At 43.0% G+C, this 19,276-nt stretch overlaps 1 protein-coding gene across 1 annotated transcript in view; it reads left to right on the forward strand.

Moving 5' to 3' along the window:
• The window catches only part of CABLES1 (Cdk5 and Abl enzyme substrate 1), a 70,150-nt gene that overhangs the window by 22,222 nt on the left and 28,652 nt on the right, over nt 1–19,276 (forward strand). Inside the window, exons 2-3 of the mRNA XM_058039667.1 lie at nt 10,462–10,533; nt 12,775–12,867. Of these exons, the coding sequence (XP_057895650.1) occupies nt 10,462–10,533; nt 12,775–12,867 (165 nt within the window). The remainder of the gene's footprint in view (nt 1–10,461; nt 10,534–12,774; nt 12,868–19,276) is intronic.

The raw sequence follows: 19,276 nt of genomic DNA on the forward strand, positions 1-19,276 counted from the left end.
AAAGGTCTGCCTAAGGTTGTGCTTAGCATGGCTACAGTTACAGCCACTGCACTACTCTTCCAGACTCTGGAAATCACTCAAACTAGGTTAGTTCAGACTAACTCAGTGGACCACACCTCAGCTTTGGAAGAACCAACCACCACATCAGCTCAGGGCCCCTTGGCAGGTGTTTTTCAGGTGTGGTGCTGTGATTTGCTCCTGTGCTTCCCAGATACTTGGAGACAGAGACCTTGGGCAGCCAGCTTTGACTGCTGGGAAGATTTGATGTGTGGAGTGGTGCTTTATGACCTTCTGAATGCTTTTTCATAAAGCTATTGACAAGGGGATGTCCTTCATCAAATGTGGGATTATGGAAGCCGTCCCTGCCTCTCCTGAGCCTCAGAAGAGGAGGAGGGATATGCACTATCAAACTGCCTGTCCTGGGACCTTACAGTAATTTTTAGACTTTTTGCCCCCACTTCCTGAGTGTATAGATATCTGAAGTAATGCACAGGTTATATAAACTCATCATAGCTTAAATGTTGTGTTGTTTGTTTGTGACAGGGAGAGGTCAGTAACTCAGGTTCTCCAGACTTCCTGTAAGGTCAGGGTGTGACTCCATTCCAATTAATCATCTCTACCAGGAGATGGGTTTGTAACTGCAGTTAATTGTTGTCTATTTTGCTTTAATGGTTGCTTTATCTATTTATTTTCTTATATGCTCTGTAGACTAGATCAAACTGGGGGCTCAGGACACATTTGAAGTGGATCACTGCAAACATTGGGGTTGGTCAGCCAACCTCTACCCTTCCTCTTTGCAGAGTATGGATGCAACAGATCTTTTGAGTGGGCTGGCAAGACACTGAATAAGTCAGGAATCATCACTGAGGTTGTTTGGTATCAGTGGTGCTTTAAGGTGGCTGCCTGCTCTTGCATCTGCCAGAGCTGCTGCCTCTGATCCTTCTGGCACAGCATGAGGAAACCAAGACAGGGAAACATAGAAAAAGTGAAATTTGTATCTTGTGCTGCATTCTAATATCAGTCCCCTAAACTGTTGTTGGCCAGCTTTGTCACCATGAGATGCTCTTTTGTCACTCTGATAATATAAAGTATCAGTAGACTCAGTCTAACAGAGTGCTCTGGCAATTTTCCTCACTTCTGATGTGTTAATGAATCTTCATTTAGAATAAAATAGAGTAAAATATTGCAGTTGGAAGGGGGCAGCAAGGATCATCTAGTCCAACTGCCTGACCAAAAGTTAAAGCATGTTGTAAGGGCATTGTCCAAATTTCTTGAAGTTTTTTTTGTGTTTTCTCCCCCCAAAAACTGATTGAAAGCTGGTATCTCATTGCTGAGTATTTCCTAGCCAGCCAACTTGCTGGCACCCACAAAAATTCAGTTCTCCAGTAATTACATAATTTACTAAGTAGGAGATTACTCCGATTACATTTTATAACCCAGCACTGTGGCAGTATGTGGGGAATATAGGAAAATAAAAGGCCATAAATTTGGAAACCATTCAAGTCTGCACATGCAGCTGTTTGTGGGGTGGCAGAGCAGCATGTGTTCCCTGAGTGAGTGGGGATGGTGCCCTGCAAAGATTGTTTTCAGTAGAGAGCTGGGGGGTGCTTCCTGGCCTCTGGCCTCAGCCCATTGCCATGAGTGCTCTTGGGGGCGTATTGATCCTGGGAAAGGCAGTCTCCAGCCTGCAGATATAGGCTCCATTTGCCAAGTCAATGAATTGTTCATTAGGGGGCCTGCTGGGTACTCTCTGTTGTGAAAACAGGTGGGGAGGCTTCTTGGCCAGCTTCTCTAAATATTGGAGAGGACTGAACCTACCGTACCTTCAAAGAGAGCAATGATACAGCTCACAACCAAATGTTGCCAGTGTTATGAGAATTCCTGCATACTTCCTTACTGAAAGTAGGGGGAAGTGAGGGTTCCCTGTGGAGATCCAATGTCTTAAATGTCACCTTTTAAACCATGATTAGTCTTTGTGCACCTGTGATAGCCTGAACCACGGTGTTCAGTCTGTGTGTGGTCTTTCACCTTGCAGAACTAAATGTTCACAGAGGAGTAAACTGGTTCTTGGAAACATTTACATTTTTATTAGAGTTCTGTACCAGGAGAGTGTAACTTCAGACTGGGAATGAGCCAATTGTGTAAGCCATGCTAAGCAAAGGACCTCAAAAGAGAGAGAAGAAATGATCACTCTGGCAGTTTGTGGTTTTCTCAAATACTTGGTTTGAAAGTTGATGCTTCATTTCTCTGGAATGTGGTGTTTAAGGGGAAACACTGCTTTTGAACAGAACAAAATTGTTTTGCAGTGCACAGTTTTGTCAGGGATAAATGATACATGAAGAATCTGTTAGATGCATGTTAATCCAACGAAGGCTCTTAGGGTGTGGGTTTTGCAGCCACAAAAGGACATAAAGATGGACAGTTTGTATGTTCTTTACACTGCTATTGTATCTGCTTTGGCAAGCATTCTTGTTTTCATAAGGTCAGGTGATTAATCTTGTTGTTTGCTTCTTCCCTAGTTTTGAGTGTCTGTAATTAAGCTGATGCCCATTGATGTCTTACTGTGATAATGTGTGTTAGGTTATGAGGTAATGGTTGTTCTGAAAAATACAGCTATGGCAGTGTTGGGGCACCCTCAGAATAAATCACTGCACAGAAGCCTTCTGAAAGCTATCACACTGCTGCAGAGTCAGTAAAGTGAAGACAGTGAATCTGTAAATCACTGGATAAAGGTAACAGGATGTAGATTTTTGTCGCTTCAGCATCTGTGGGAGCTGTGTGTAAATGAATCTCACTGAATTGTGGCTGTAGCTCCTCATTATGGCTTGGGCAGAGCCAACAGTATGAGGATTGGCTGTAGAGGCAGCTGCCTGCAGAGGGAAGATAGCATCACTGAATCATGGAATCATTTAGACTGACCTTTAAGTTCATTGTGTCCAACCATTAGCAACCACTGCCAAATCCACGACTAAACCATGATGGTAGGTTTCAAGCAAGATACATCTTTGAAGGACTGGGAATCCTACTGGGGGAGGTGAATATTAAGTGTTCCCCAGAGTTAGCAACATGTGGTGATTGCTGTTCTGTTCTCTCTAGAATAAACGCTGGGAGTTGTTTTCCCTTCACTAGAGATTTGTTGAAATCATGTCTTCTAGAAAGACTGACAGTGTGTCAAGTTGAACTGTGCATGATGCTAAAAAAGCCCAAAAAGTCCAAAAATCCTGTTCTCCCATACCTTCTGGTTTTCTGCACAGTTGAACATACCCATTCACACTTTACAAATGCTTTGTCAGTGAAGTGCTTGCTACTCAGCACTTGTAGTGAAAGTTCCTTATCTTTTTGGAGTGCTGGTAATCTTGATTTTGTATTTGATTTAACTAGACCCAGATGATTCCTCTGGGGCATTGGGACAGGGCTGTGTTAGAATTTTGTGTGCTATTTGAAGGATCATGTGTGTAAAACTGCGTAATAATATGTGAACAGAGCATTGTGTTGCATTGTGAAAGGTCGGTGAGATATTTTGGTATTGTCATGTTTATTTTCTTCATTGTTTCTTAACCTCTTTCCCCATTCTTACTTACATTCTACCTCTGGGATGGCAGTGTAAGTGTTTTTCATGTTGAGATATTATGTGCAGACAGGTCAGGAGGCAGCAGTTCAAGTACTGCTGTATTTCAGAGTTTCTGCCTTGGGTATTGTGGGAGGATGAGGCCTGGTGAAGGAGTTGGATGACAATATAGGTGAAATACTAAAATATAGGTGAGTGCAGGGGGTACCCTTGGTTTAGGAGGAGGGTGTAGCATGGAGCCATGTTCATGCCATACTCTCCTGTCATCTCTTTGTTTCTATCCATCTTCCTGCTTATGCCCAAAAGGTTGATGGAGACATTTGGCATGGCATTATTCTCCTAGTTATCACTAGATTTGAAGGTCTGTCTCCTTGCAGTGCATGTCCCAGGAAAGCAGGTTGTTGAGAGTCCTGCTAGCTCAGGATCTCTGCTTCCAGGACAGCCCACTGCAGAAAGCTGTGGTCTTAGCATGTGTTGGCATCCTGCCTGCACACAGGTGACAGCTACATGGAGGGCTCTCAGTATGTTCTCTGTGTGTTTGGGTTGGGCTGCTGAATTAACAAAATAACCCATTTTCAGCATGTGCCAGATGCTTTTAACTCCCATTGTGTGCAGCCTTGACAATACACTGCACAGTGTGGAAGTCCTAAATGGAGTTTGATGTTCTTTGCAGATAATGGCTCTGCTGTGTAATTATGATAGCACACAATTAAAAACGGCTTTATATCGCTTTGGGTAGCTCCTGGAAATTCTATTTCCCTTAATAATTTTCAATAGTCTCAGGGTTTGTTTTTCCTGTGTTTGTCTTCCTGTAATATTGGCAAAAGATAGGAAGAAAATGAGCTGGGACATAAGAATCCCAGTAAAACTTTCAGAGGGAGGGTGAGAGGTGACTCATTAGCGGGTCTTTCATCTGGGTTCATGCTGGGGCATGGAGTCAGGGGTCAGGAAGTGAATGGGGATTCGTTCACAGCTGATGTCTTGTATAATATTTCAGAAGAGCGAATTAATTGTTGCAGCTTAGCCCGGGAGTTTGGGCAGAGGCGTTTGGCTGGCTGGCTGAGGAAGACTTGGAGAGAAGTGGCATTTGAGTTTCTCTGGAGTGACAAAGGGGCTGGAGCTGCAGGGGACAGGGCATGGCCTGTGTCTGGCAGCTCTGCTTATACCTTATCCCCTGGCCACAGAGGGGCAAGAGAGCCAGCAGCTGCACTTCTGTTCATACCCAACGCCAAAGGAGTTAGAGAAGAGAATGGCAAATGATGACTTACTCACAACTCAGAGAAGCCTGCAAGATATGTTTGTAGCCATAGTGCTGTAATATATAGCATACATATATTTGCATATATTATTTACTTTTAGTGTTTGTTTTTTTTTGTTGGTTTTTTTTTGTTTATTTGGTGGTTTTTTTTGTTTTGTTGGGTTTTTTTCCCATTCTACTACATGGAAGCCTGATCTTAGATCTCACTAAATGTTCTCCTTGTTTTCTTTTTACTGTTCGAACCATTTTGGTACTGGAAGAAACAATAAGAAGCGCAAATGAAAAAAACAGCACTAGTGTTGCTGTTCCCACAGAGCATCAAGGTGATGTTCTGCCTGGACTGACCTATGGGAACTGCAGGTCCAGAGTGTGTTTTGGTAGCTCCTGGGGGAGTGCTTGCTAAGGACAGGTTGGCTTTTGAGCAAGACCTCTCTGAGTCTGGAGCTGGCACCTTTCAGAAGTTAGATGGATGCAGAGGAAGACCCTTCACTTGCACCTCTAGGCAAGCCCTGGGTATCCTTGTGGGTATCCTGATCTCATTCCCAATCACTGTGAGTTTATGGTTACTTTCTTTCCACTCCCCTTCTGCACCTATCCAGGGTAGTGTTTCTGTGTGTAGGACACATCTTTTGTGATGAAGGCACTGTGGAAATAAAGAATCAGACATTTTCAAAGTGTCGAGCAGTCCTGTGCTTGTCTGATGCTTCCAAGCCACATTCGTATAAACACAGCTGTGATCAGAAGGGAATAGCCCAGAGGTTTCTGCCCCATGATTTTGCCTGGCCACCTGAAGGGAGGAGGTAGCCCAGTGGATGTGGGGACTGCCAACAGTCCTCAGCTCTGGAAATGTCTCTGTCCTCCCAAGCTCTCCTGTTAATGCAGCCAGCAGGCATTCAGATGGCTGGCACTTGTGTGTCCCATGTCACTGCATCTCTGAAGGGATGCAGGTGTTCCAGACAAAGTGAAGAAGCTTATCCTGAAGGGTGTTTTTTGTTCTGGGAGCCAGCAGCACCCACACTGCTGGCTTCAGCTGTTACAGGTTTGTGATTTTAACAGAAGCAGGGGGTAAATTAGACTCCCAACTTTCACAGAAATTAATTGTATTTGAAATATAGCTTTTTCTTCCTGGTTTTGTAGCTGTGCTAGAAAGTCATTACAGATGGATTTATTTTTCCTTATCTCTTGGATTATCATTTGCTTCCTTCTTCCTTCCTGCCTTCCTGGATGAATTTATCCAGTGTTCTCATTGCAGATCCTTCTTTTTTTTATCACCTCCTGTCTATGTGGCTTAAGATTTTGTGTGTTTAACATAACTGAACTGAGTATTTTGCAGCAGCTGAGAGCAAAGATAATATTCCACGGATTGATGAGGTTATGGTGAATATATTTGCAGTCTACTTGCTTTGGCTATTTGCTGTTTTGGCTACAGACCTGCCTTATTTCATTTTTCCTTATATTTAGTTTGGTTTTTGTTTTTTTTTTTTTTCCCTTGTATTTTATTTCATTTTTGCAACTGAGCCACACATGAATCTGACTTTGGAGAGGGGAAATGAAGATAACATTTTAGCTTTAAAGAAACCTCCACAGAGATTCAGACAGCAGGTCAAAAATAAATCCAGTATGCAAGCAGAGTCATGAGTATCTTAGAAAATAGCCATTTAAAATACTATGGCATCAAATGTTTCTCTCAAATGTTTTTTTCTTCGGTCTGCACTTGGAATTTGATTGCAGGGTACTGGTTTTTTCTGGGCACATGCACAGGCAACCATCAGCAAGGAAACAGACGAAAAATGTTTTAGGTAGGTGTTGAAGGGAAAGTGATATTGTTTGGTTTTTAAACAAAACAAGTCTGTAAGTTGCATGAAACTGTGACCATTGTCCTGCAAGGGCTGATGATTAGAATGAGGGGATCATCATCTTTCCAGCACTGAACTGCCTTTTTCTGTAGGGAGCAAGATGAGTTTGCTATACCTTGAATGTAGCAATAAACTAGGAGGAAAATTTTAAGGCTTTCTGTGGACTAGGAGAAATTAACATTTTTGTTGAAACGTCTTTAATTTGGTTATTAAAGTCAATTGTATTTTTTTGTGTTAGTTTGACATTTAGTCTACAAAAGTTTTAAAGCATTTTGTATTGAAGTTGCATCTGCTTAGAGACTTACCCCAAAGCCTGAATCCTGTGTGAGTCACACAGTGCTGTTTTGTTTTGTTCGGCATATTTTCTTCCTCCACAGTAGAACGATTTTTCCCATAATTATTATTGAAATAGGGCATTTTTAAACACAAAATAGGTATCAACACAGCTTTACATCAGAATGATGGTGATGTGTGGTATGAAACAGTTTGGGTTATTTCAGTGCAAGTGTCTACATATACCAGCTGCTATACCATGCTAATCAATTTTTGAAAAATAACCCTTTTAGGAGTTCTATACACAAATCCTGGCTGCTTGCCTGAAGAGAGAAAGATGATTAATTTAAATACTAAACACCAGTTGAGGTGATTAATTCTTAATGAAGTCAGTGGAAAACTGATTTTTCTTGTATTCCCTGGAAGATCCTTTCAAAAGCTTTCCTTTTCCAGAGATGTTTTTTGTCCCATGTGTGTGGCACAGGATGTGACTTTGTTCACAGCAGGTAGGTTCATTAGTTGGCATTTCTAGTATAATATCCAGCTGTGGAAAGCTTATAAAATACTGGTATTTAGGTCATCTTAATTAGCCTTGAAATAAAGATTTAAGATAAAGTGGAATAATTGTACATCCTTCACTGCAGCTCAGCTTCTTCAGTGAAAAGAGGATGTGATTCCTGTACAGTATGAACTGATTTCAACAGAGTTGCTCCAAATCCACCTCTCTGGTGCTCCTTTGACAGTGCTGGGAGTTGAAGTGATTAAAACTAATAATTCTGGGGAGAGCTGAAAGATGTGGCAGTTTTCAGCTGGGTTAGGGGCTGGGCTGGATATCCTTGCTCTCACTGCTACCTGTGTCAGTACCTTTTATTTTATGTGTGTTTTCTTCCTTTCTTCCTGGATGGCTTTATCCAGTTATGCTTGTCTCATGCCCTAATTGAGAGGGACCACAGGTATAAGCGCTCCTTTCCCAAGTTGGGGTGAACAAAGAGTTTCCCCCACTCCTTTGTGCCAATTCACTTGCCATGTAAGGTACCCAAAACACTCCAAAATCAGTACTGGTGAAAATTGGTGTGAGGTCCTTCACGCTGAGAGGGGTGGCAGGGATTCCCACCCAGCCTATGCTGCACTCGAGGTTAGCAAGCAAAAACCAGGAGGCAGCATCCCTGGTGCTGGGTTTAAGAAGCTGAGAGCAGTGAGGGAAGGCAGAGGAGCCCAGCAGGCAGCTGGGTGACCAGCTGGTGAAATGCATTTGTGTGTGCTCCTGCCATTCACTGCCACCCACTGCATGTGCCTTAATGACAGATGCAGATGTAGGATCTTCAAACCCATGTCTGACAAACTGTCAGCAATGAAGCTGAGGATGGTGTATAGCTTTGGGCAAGGAGACTCTTGGAAAAAGGCTTCAGTGGCAGCTGGAATACGCACCTGATGCTGTATTAGCACCTGGCATCCAAAGGAGATACAGCATGACTAATTTGATAAATGTAGTATGAAGAAGGTGGTAAGGTTGTACCATTGTTTATCTCCCTTTGACTAACAACATGCCAAGAATGCTTTTGGTGTTGTAACACCACAAGATGGGAGCATGCCATTATTTGTATTATTAAGCTAATGATGTGTAAAGAGGTATTTAAAAGCCAACAGCTATCATCTGCCACGTCATCTACTACTTGAAACTTCCAGCTTTTGCTTATGGATCAGTGAAACTGAAAAAGTAGGAGGAGCTCCTCCTGATCTGAATTTCTCCCAATAAAAGCATTCCTGTATCCTCTGTGATTATGGATGGAGCTGTGGGAGCGCCCATGGGTGCAGGAGACAGGTGTTTGGTCTCTTCTCCTTTGTCTATGCCAACACATCCTGAAATGCAGACTCTTTTTTTTAGCATTTTGAAGGTGTATCCTATCTTGCACCAGGTCTTCTAAAATCCTAGTTTAGACAACGTCTGAGGGGATTTAGGTTTGCATATTTTTCCTAAGAGGATTATGCTTCACACTTAGTTGATCTATAAATTGTTTGAGGGGTTTTCTGTGATTTTCTAAGGACAGAAGCTGCATGCTCATTCAAATTGTCCTGAAATGTGTTGTCTCTGGGTTAGGGATGGAAATTTGGTGTTTGAATTAATAACAAATGGAATCACTGAACCTCAGGGTTATTTTGAACTGAAAAACATTTTGGTAATCAGATTTGCAGCACGGCTGCAGGAGCAGTTGTAGCAGCACAACTGGAGGGGTAAGGGAATTGCAGGAAGGATTAGCAACTGCTTACACTGGCAACAGAAAAAACAATTTATTGTGAAAATGCAACCCAGAAATAAATGAATGAGCACATAGGAGTGCATAATGGCATATAGGAGTGCTCATGACATTCTTTAAACTCTTTGCTTGCCGATGAAGGGAGTAAGGCAGCTCAGTGGGAATTGGGCAAGAAGCAGTAATAGTCTTTGCAGACTTTTGCCATTCATACCCATGAAGTCACTGGAAGGTGCTGTGTGCCTCAGCCTTGGCCCTGGGGATGGAAGGGTGCTGGCACAGCTCCTGCCAGCCGGGTGCAGGGGCACAGTGCCACGGCTCTGCTGGCTGCTGCAGCTGCTTTGACGCCCATCGACGACGGAGTAGCTTCCATGATTGCCAGCTTAATTTCTCTTTGTGTGCCTGAGGGTGGGCTGTGTCTTACACATTCATTTATGGTATTTACTGTAGTTTCGTGGAGGGTTGGGTGCAGTTCTTGTTTTGTGCTGCTGTCAGGGTGTTTGGAGGTTGTGCAGCAGCAATGGCTGCTGAAACAAAGACTGTACTGGGGCATCTTCCCTGCTTGCTAGAGCAGCCAGAAAACCTGTAATGCTAAGATTTCCATAATTATTTCTTTGAAGGTGGAGGAAGGATGTGACTCAGACCTAGGAAAATAGTTTAAAACAGAGCTTAGCTCACCTGTGCTGCTCATGGGGATGGTCAGAGCTTTTGTTTAAACTGCTGCTTTATAACCAGTGTCGCTGGCACTATCATCTTTCATCTCACTTGAGAAACTCCTCACAGGAGTGATGAGATGGACATCATGGAGAAACAAGTGGCACTTGCTTGGTAGAAAGTGCAAGGGGCAAAGAGAAGTGCCCCTGTGGCAGTGTGAAGGACAGGCAGTCTCTGTGGATCTACGTCTGCATTATTTTGTCAGAGCTCTATACTTGTAACATTGCCAGCTGTACTGCAGCATATGTGGGACTGTGTTAGATGGGTGTTAAACCCTTGAAGGAAGGGGAGCACAAACTGAGGAGGAGCTGTTGCAAAGCTGAAGCTTCTGCTGTGCTGTAGCAGCTTGTATGGAGTAAGTTTGCTTCTGGGTGGAATCAAACAGATTAAGAGAAGCAGAACGGAACAAAATTTATTAATATCCAAAGGCGTGGCTTGGCTAGTGAGGGGCAGTTTGTGATCTTTACTCAGTAACAGCTCTGAGGACTTCCTTGCACCCTCTAATCAGCAGTGATGTTTTGTGTTCTGCTTTCTCTGCAGACGTCGGCTGATCTCCCAGCGATCTTCTCTGGAGACTCTGGAGGACATCGAGGAAAACGCCCCACTGCGGAGGTCATTTTATTTACTCTCTCTCTGGCTTCTTGTCTCTAAAGCACATGCATGGCAGGCTTGCTTTCCCTCCTCATGTTGAAAACTAGCTGGGTCTTCACATTAAGATATCCTTCATAGTGAGTAAAAGTGTTGAAACTTCACATGCCCTGCGAGGTGGTGGCTGATATGAATTGCACATTCCCTGGCTTTAGGTCATTAAACAAAAAGGCAGTATTTAGATGAAATGTCAGGAATTAAAATGCCAGATTTGACTAATAGAAAAGTTTCATTTTTACCAATATGAATGACTAGTCCCTAGTCAGTAGTACCCTAACATCTGTTGTACATTTTAAAAGTATGTTCAGATGGTTAAATACCAGTTTAAATACAAGTAAGTTTTTGAAGGCTAGTATTTTTAATGAAGTTTTAGTCTAGTCTCTCAACACATGCAAGCTTATTTTTTGGTTACCAGCATTGCTGTCTGTGTGTTGGCTGGTAGGTTTGTGACTGCTACCCCACTAATAAAACTGCTCCCATCCTTGTTACATTGGCCGCTTCAGTGTGGTTTGATCTGTGCTTCTGGGAGACCACAGCTTCCTCCTCTGGAGACCACAGCAATTAGTCTCTAGGCAATCCTCTGGGGTGATGGAAAATGGAACAACTGCTTAACAGGTCAGAAAGTGGCTGGTCAGTAATCTGACCAGTGCATGGAATGCTTCCAGGTCAGCTGTTCCACAAGACAGCAGCCCAAGTTTGACTGCCTCTTTATCTTAGGACCTGTAATTCAGCTGGTTTATATTGGTGTTTAGCCTGCAGCCTTGTTCATCCGCATGCAGATTGGCTGTCTCTCCTTACCTCAAAGCAAAGAATAGCAGAGGCTGTACCAATTGGCTTATTACCAAAGCTTGATTATTTTTACAAAGCTCACTGTTGCATGCTTACCAGCATGTTATGAAGTGTTCCCATAAGTGATTCAAACATGTATAATTGGTAAAAGATATAAACAAAGTATGGTTTGCCAGGCAGTATTTTTGCTTGCTAATTTGCAGAATTGGTGGTAGAATGTCTCTCTTGGTGCCATTTTCTTGTGAAGAATCTAACAAGGCTAATTGCAATCAGAAGGTGAGGGAATCTCAAAGCCTTTACTAGCAGGAGGAAGGCAGAAATTGATGGGGTGCCCCTCTTGGGGTGTGCCCGTGCAGCATGATGGTGCAAGTGGAAGGGCCTGGCACAGTGGTCTGTGGTTTCAGTCCAAGATAATGACCTCATGGAGCTGCTGAACTCTGCCTGTGCAGGGAGAGGATGGAAAAGAGAGGTTAGGGAAGCTCACCATGCGCCAGCAGAGGATGCTGGTCTCGTGGGTGCCACGGAGGATGCAGCAGCCACAGTGCAGCCCTGGCTGTGCTGGGAGCACAGGACTCATCTCCAGTGCCTGCGAGGGAGCTCTGCCTCACCCTGCACCAAAACAGGCCTAAGATGAGACAGAGAACGCTTTCACATGCACTGTGCTTTCAGCTGATTAGAAGGAGCAAGGGTGGAAGGCAGTGGGAAGATATTGCTGTTTGTCTCGTCTCTCCTCCCTCTGGCAATTTCTATCTGTAACTGCAATTTATAAAGCCCATTCAGATGTAAAATAGATTTAAGGCTTAATGTTTTGAAGAACGATTATTTTTTTTCCTGGGGTAGTTTATTTTGTTTTCAGTTGTTTTGTGTACTATCAGGAATGTGAAAAGTAATATTTAGAGTTAAAATCAAATAGGAATTATCTTTGCAAATAGGAGATTTTTAATCTTTCTAAAATTAAAACAAGAATGAACTTCCCTCAATGGCTCCTTTATCAATAGCTGAGGAGCATGCAAAAAGCGTGGGTGTTGGTGTGAGCAGGGGACAATTGCATATTTACTAGGTTTTGGTTTGGTTTAATTTTTTTTTTTCTTCTGAAAGCTTGGGCTTAGCTGTCATGGCAGATTACAGGAAGTTTTACTTTGCTGAGATTATTTTATGATTTTTTTTTTGCATGAAGGGAGGGGGATGGTGCCTTTTCTCATTATTACTTTAAATTTTTTTTTTTTGTTTGAGCTGTCACGTTTCCAGACTTATTGTCTTTATTGTTCTTGCTGATTCCTAACACAGGGTGACTTGAATCATTTGTCTCGTCTTTCCTTCCTGCTTTTGTGTAGGCTTCTTGGCGGTACAGCAGGGAACTGAAAACTTTTTTTTCTTCTTCTCCCTCCCCTCCCTTGCAACTGATTTATTTTTCAGATGTCGGACACTCTCAGGATCACCCAGACCAAAGAACTTCAAGAAGGTTCATTTTATCAAGAACATGCGGCAGCACGATACCAGAAACGGCAGGTACTGTGCATGCAGGGGCTGCTTCTGCAGAGGCAACCCCTTGGGTGTGAGGGAAGGGGCAGGATCAGCATCCCCCTGCAGCAGCACAGCCATTGCCACTCACCACCCAATGGTCCTTGCCAGGAAATCCCTGAGGGTGCAGGCTGCAGTGCATGCTCCATCCCCCAGGGAAGTACGTGCCAATGGAAGTGCTAGCCCACAGATTTTAAGACCTGTGTCTCCAAAATGCAAATAACCTGCAAAAAAGGAAAATCTGTGATGATGTCGGAGGAAATGAGGCATAATCTGGTTGTGTTTCTTCAAGGATGCTGTCAGGTTCTAAGTATGAGAGGGGCACACAGCTGAACCTGCCTGGACCAAGTTTAGCAATGGTTCAAGGATACTGCCAACATCTCTTAGTGGACACAGCTTGCTGGTAAATGCACAGCCCAGGATGGTTGTGGCAAGATGAGGCGTGGGATCCTAGTTTCCATGGCAGATGTAGGCAGAGATGTAGGCTTCCAGGGGATGTGTGAGAGGTGTGACTGTATATGCAGCACACCCTGAGCTGGGATGTGCCCAGCTTACAGCCACAGGCACTGGTGGGACCTGTGCAGCAGCCATTGGCCGAGACCTGGCTTACTGCAAAGGCCTATTCCCTTAGCTGAAGGTGCATCCATCAGCAAAAAGGGCTCTCTGCTGTGGTGTCATCCAGCTCAGAAGTGAAACTGGCTCCTCCCTGCTTATAAAGAACATAGCTGTCCTCTCTGATTTTTCCAATGACAATTTCTCCCTGTGCTTCATGATTTTTTTTACTCTTGTTCTTCCAAATCTGAGTAGTTTTGAACTAGACCACCTGAATAGGTTGCATGTAGACTAAACTACCCCAGTGAGAGTTGACCCTTGCATGTGCCTGTTCTCATAAAACTGAGAGCCATGGCTGAGAACCATGTATGCTCTGTTGGACTGATTTGTGCCTGTAGCCTTTGATTTCCATCAGACATGGAACAATGTCAGTAGAAATTCTGACATTGCATTGAGTCACAGGTTTTATGAATTGAGTTCTGATAGGTGTTAATTGGCTCAAGAAAATTTTTCTTCACTGTTATTCTCACACATATGATTGAATGCAGTGAAAGGTAGTAATCAATATGAATGTCGTGCAAGGTGGCCCTGAGGGATTTTAGAAACGGCTTTTAGACCCAGCTTTAGTATCAAACAGACACATGCAGAACTATTGAACTGTTGACTATTGTCTGACTAGCTGCTGATTATTGTCTTTATAAGAAACACATGTGGAATCAAACACTGCAAAGCAACCCTTTAATTTTAGTCCATTTTGAGCATAAGTAGATATATGCTCTGGGAATTTCTTACAGCAAAATATACTTACGAGGTATTATGCAAATTCCACAGAGAAAAATTTCTGAGATGTGTACATAAAATCTAGGCATGAACTTGATAGAAATAATACCTGCAAAAGAATGAATAAACATTTGATTTGTAAACTTCTTTCTCAATGTTTTGCAAAGAAGTATTTGTAGCATATATGCAACATTTTACCTTAATTCAAAGATCAGTCATTATATCTGACAATGTAACTGAATATTTTTCTTGCTAAGAAAGCTGTGAGAAAGCTTCTGTTATTCAACTGGCTTCTTATCTTTATCAGCAGACACAGCTTTCCAGAATATTTCCACAATCATAACAAAGATCTCTTTATCTAGAATACAAATACAATAAGAATGAGAGACACACTTTTGGCAATAGTTTTCATCCTACGGTTGTAGAGCCGCAGTGATGCTAGCTAAGAATGAAATGCAGAGTTAACACTTTGTGTCACCCCTATGTCTAGCAGTAAGTAATTTGAGTGCAGACTGTTTTTCCCAGGGGTCTGGATGTAGTCACTGGAGTTAATAGGCATTCTGGATTAAAAGGACCTCTGGAAATACAGGTGGATCTCCATTGTGTATTCATCCTAAACTCAGCAGGGTTTTTGAGTACGTTAAAACCTTTGAAGCTGGTCTCCTCCCCAGCTGCCTCTGACACAGAGGAGCACAGGTGTTGTAATGGATAGAAAACCCTCCTGGGACTCCTTTGCTTGCTTGAGACCTTGTCCCAGGTGGCTCATGCATGGTTTTGCAGGATGCAGGTGCTGAGCTGGGCTGGAGTCAGGCTCTGAGCCCCCTCCAAAACCCCTGATCCTTCAGTCACAGCATGTCAGTCTTTCACTTAAGATGAGGAACCCAGCTTTGAAAAAATCTACACTGAATAGTTTTGGGTGGTGAATTTGATGACTGGGCTTTAAAATAGCCAGCGCTTTCAGAACTTGTTTCACTGGCTTGTGACTGTGTCAGAGCAAAGAAAACTGCAGTGTGAGTGATAGCTCAGAGCTCCTCTCGCCCGTAGCTGCCTTTGTTTGCATCTCTCAGCCTGTCAGGTGATGTGTCCTTGTCCTGTGGCACTGAGAGCTCTTCCCCTCTCAGCCTCAGGGGTGACATGTGTTGAGCAGCGATGCTCTGGGTCCAGCCTTTGGCAGTCCTGCAGCAAGGCAGGACCTGCTGTGGTTAAAATAAGAGTTCAGCTATTTAACACAGAGAGAAAGCTCATACAGAAAAATACACAGACTGGAGCTTAATCAGTGAGTCCTTGTAAAGCTTCCTGTTGATAGTTCTGATCACTGGTTAAACCGGTTTCTTTGGATTTCTAGGTCGTGGCTTAATAAAGGAGTTGGAAAATGAGGGTTCCTAGACTATGCTAGCAAAGCAGTCTTGTGAAACAGCACAAAATAAATTTTCCCATTTAAAGACAAAGACAAGTCAACCCTAACATACAAACTAGCAGAGTTAGGCACCAGCATATGGTTTTATCCACTTTACTCAGCAGGTTTATTGGTGATGTCCTCCATAAACAATGAAGCAGAGGATTAGCAAAAATGAGCCGCTGAAATGGCAACCTGAGCCAGCTGAACAAACAGTTACTGGTGAGAATGGGACAAGGACTCCAGAGTTATCATATATGGCAGGTATAAAAAGCAGTAAAACAATGTTCCTCTCCCACCCCCATGCCATTGCTTTCTCAGATTTTTTGTTAGCAAACACATCTGAGTGAAGACCAAACACCATCATGAAATATCTCTTTTGCTGCTCTCTTAATTGCACATACATGCAGGCTAAGAGGTTGATGATTGGCAGCACCCTCATGGTTCATAATAACTCTCAGCCACCTTCTAATTGCCCTTGAACTTCTGACACTGCAAAATGAAGGCTGCCACCCTGGCAGCATCCGTGTTTTTTGTGTTCACCTTTGTGTGCAGGGCAACAGAGCCCTGGCAGTCAAAAATCATCAATCAGTAACAAGAAAAGAGTCTGCAATATTCCACATGTGGATGGTATATATGATGTATATTTTATTGCCTGATGGCAGCCTTTTGGTGGAACACAATCAAACCTAGACAGATGCTGGGAGAAGCAGACATTATTCTTCAAGTCTATTAAATTACTGATTCTCTTGAGAGCTTTGTGCTCATTAAGGTTTTTTGCAGTATACACTTCATAGAGAAATTGGAAGATTAGTTTTTATAGCCTTTTGCACATTTTCAGAATTCTCTTGCAAAATAATGGATGCTCTGAACTACAATAATTAGTACAACTTTTCAGTGAAATGTGAGAATTAAAGAATGAAAATCTTTTTGTGAAGTGGTTTTAAACATGTCTAGGTGGCACAATTGGAATCAAGGCATGTAAACACTCTCACACAGCTTCTGAGATAACTCCTTCAGAGGTGTGCAGGATTATAGTTGCCCTTTGTTGAAGAGTTGAAATCCAGGAAAATACTTTTCTCCCATAAGCAATAATTTTATTTTCTTGAGCAGCAATGGACTTCCACCATGACTTCTCCAAAGCATACTTTGTGGCAAGTTTCTGGACTTTCTGCCCCAGCAAACCATTGCAGGCCTTCAGAAATTTTTTTGCTTCCATGCATGTCATCAGACCTATACATAAAATGCTGTTTTATCCTTCCATGATGAGTATCTGGCCACTTCCTTTCCAGTCCAGCTTCTAAAGCTGTTTTGCATCACTGTCCCTTGGCAGCTTTGCAGATGAGGTTTTGTGGCATCCTAGCAGTGGAGGCTGTGGGCTCCTCTCGTGCTCTGCCTGGGAGATCTTTGTGTGAGGAGGATCTGCTAATTTATGGAAAGAGAGGCAATACTTGGGTCCCAAGGGAAAGAAATCTGAAAAAAAAATACAGGCTGGGCTGGTGCTTTTTATTTCCTTTCTTGTCTGATTCTTTCTGATACACACAGTTCTGTGGTAACTTCCTACTGTTGTCTTTGCTTGTGGACATGGAAGCACCAGTTTGTTTTTCTTTTAAGTATTAAGAGTTGAGTGGTATTTTTAGGGAGGTGTAGGGCGTTGGTGGAGGATCTGTATTTCCAGAAGCAGCCAGAGAGAGGGGGATAATGTGCTTAGTGGGTACTGTGGTTTTCCGAATTCAAAGATGCTTTCTGATGTCAGCCTCGAAACCTGTGCCAAGTTTCATACATCAGCAAACAAGGCTTCCAGTGAACAAGCAAGCTGTTGTGAGTAGCAACCATTCAGCAGTAAGCAGTGGCAAGCACAAAATTAATCATATGCCAGGGTTTTTTTGCTTGTGGATTGCTGTTCTCAAATGGGAAAAATCATTCCTCCCTGCTCTGTAACTCAGTGCCACACCGTGAGACCATCTTGAAGGATCTGAGATTTCCCTTAGGTAAGGAGTGTTACAGCATTCAGACAACAATGAAATTGTACTTCATCTGCTGCAGGAGAGCTTCCTAAAGCTGTATGTGTGTTTATTATTGGAAACCCTTCTTCATTAAAGGGTAAATCCCTCTTTGCTTTCAAACGGGATTTTAAGGAAGAAAATAGGATTGCCATAATGGAGTAATCCAGGAGAAGGAAAATCGATCATTCTGCATTTTTCCAAGGATTACAGCAGCAGCTCTCTTGGGGAGCTAAACCTTTTCCAAGAATGATGACTAAGCTGGTCCCTTAAGGAAACAGTGTTCTAATAACAGGGTGACTGGTATGAGATTCATAGGTGCATGTGCTGGTTTTCAGACAAGAAAGAGCAAAAGGGTTTGTTGTCCAGCTTTGACCAGTGCAGGACAAAGGATGAAAAATTCACAGAATCACAGAAATCACAGAAATTCAGGTTAAATCCTCACATACAGATCTGTGGGACACCATGTCAGAAAAATCAATGTTGGAGAGCGGAGCAAGGAAGTGCAATAGCCCTGACAGCCAATGTAGTGGTAGGTCCTAGCATTTTCACCACAAGTGGAGATTTTTAGAAAGGTAAAATATCAGAAAACTCTAACACTAATCGGGTCAGAAAACATCAGAAATTGCTGTCACTGTCTTAGAGGAATTTGACATGGTGCAGCCTGTTAGCCAGCTTTAGAGGGAGGAATGGTCAGTTGTACAATGGTACAATTCTCGGTGTCCTGATGGTAATAAGGAAAAAGGGTCTATTTGTAAGCAGTTACTTACTGGCATTTTATATCTTACTTCTTGACCAAGCTTCTCTTGGCTTCTTGCAAGTCTGCATCTCCCAGAACTTTAATAATGTAGCTGCTGGCATCCCACTCTGTTTTATGGGAAGTGGGTCTTGACTTCAAGGTGGTTTTGATGTTGTTTAATATGTCAGAGCCTGATGGCTGAAGGCAGCAGTGTGGCTGTGTAACAGACAGGTTGCTCCAAGCTATTTGATTTAAAGGAGATGAACTCTATCTGAGCTGAAACCAGGACAGTATCACACAGTGACTTTGCAGATGTTGCAGAGATTTAGAGACTGGTTAGAAATACAAGGCACTTTCTTTAACTGTCCTGGATTCTGAGATAAGCTCTCTGCAGGCAGATGATGTATGATTTCATGTAGCCAAATCTTGGCTGACTGCCTATGAGGAGCAAAGGCAAGCCATGCTTAGAGGAGGAGGAGGGATTCAGCCCTGACATTGACAGATGGGATCTGTGGGGTCAGTTATGCCTGAGTATCAATGCAACATCATAGCCAAGAGGGCTAATGTGATTATTGAGCACAGAGGCTGGCAGGGTGTCATGGCTAGATGCTGATCTTAAAGGTAAGGCTGGAAGATGTGCAGCTTCTGAGGTCAGGGATAATGCCTGGAGACCAAGAAAGGCGATGGGGCAAAACTGGAGAAGACTCAAAAGAGGAAGCTTGGAAATGATGAAAGGATCTGGAAACATTATAGCAAACCTATCCTGATTGATGGATAAGGCCTATTTCAGGAAAAAGAAGCTGACAATCAAGGGAGTCCTTTGGTTTAGCAGAGGAAGGTCACAACCAGCAGCCAGAGTGTCTATCAGTGGTATTTGTTGGTGTGTATCACCTGGTTGCTGCTGGGTTTGTCTGTTGGGTTTCAGGC

The sequence above is a fragment of the Melospiza georgiana genome, chromosome 1 (genome assembly GCF_028018845.1).
Source record: "Melospiza georgiana isolate bMelGeo1 chromosome 1, bMelGeo1.pri, whole genome shotgun sequence".
NCBI classification, from domain to species: domain Eukaryota; kingdom Metazoa; phylum Chordata; class Aves; order Passeriformes; family Passerellidae; genus Melospiza; species Melospiza georgiana.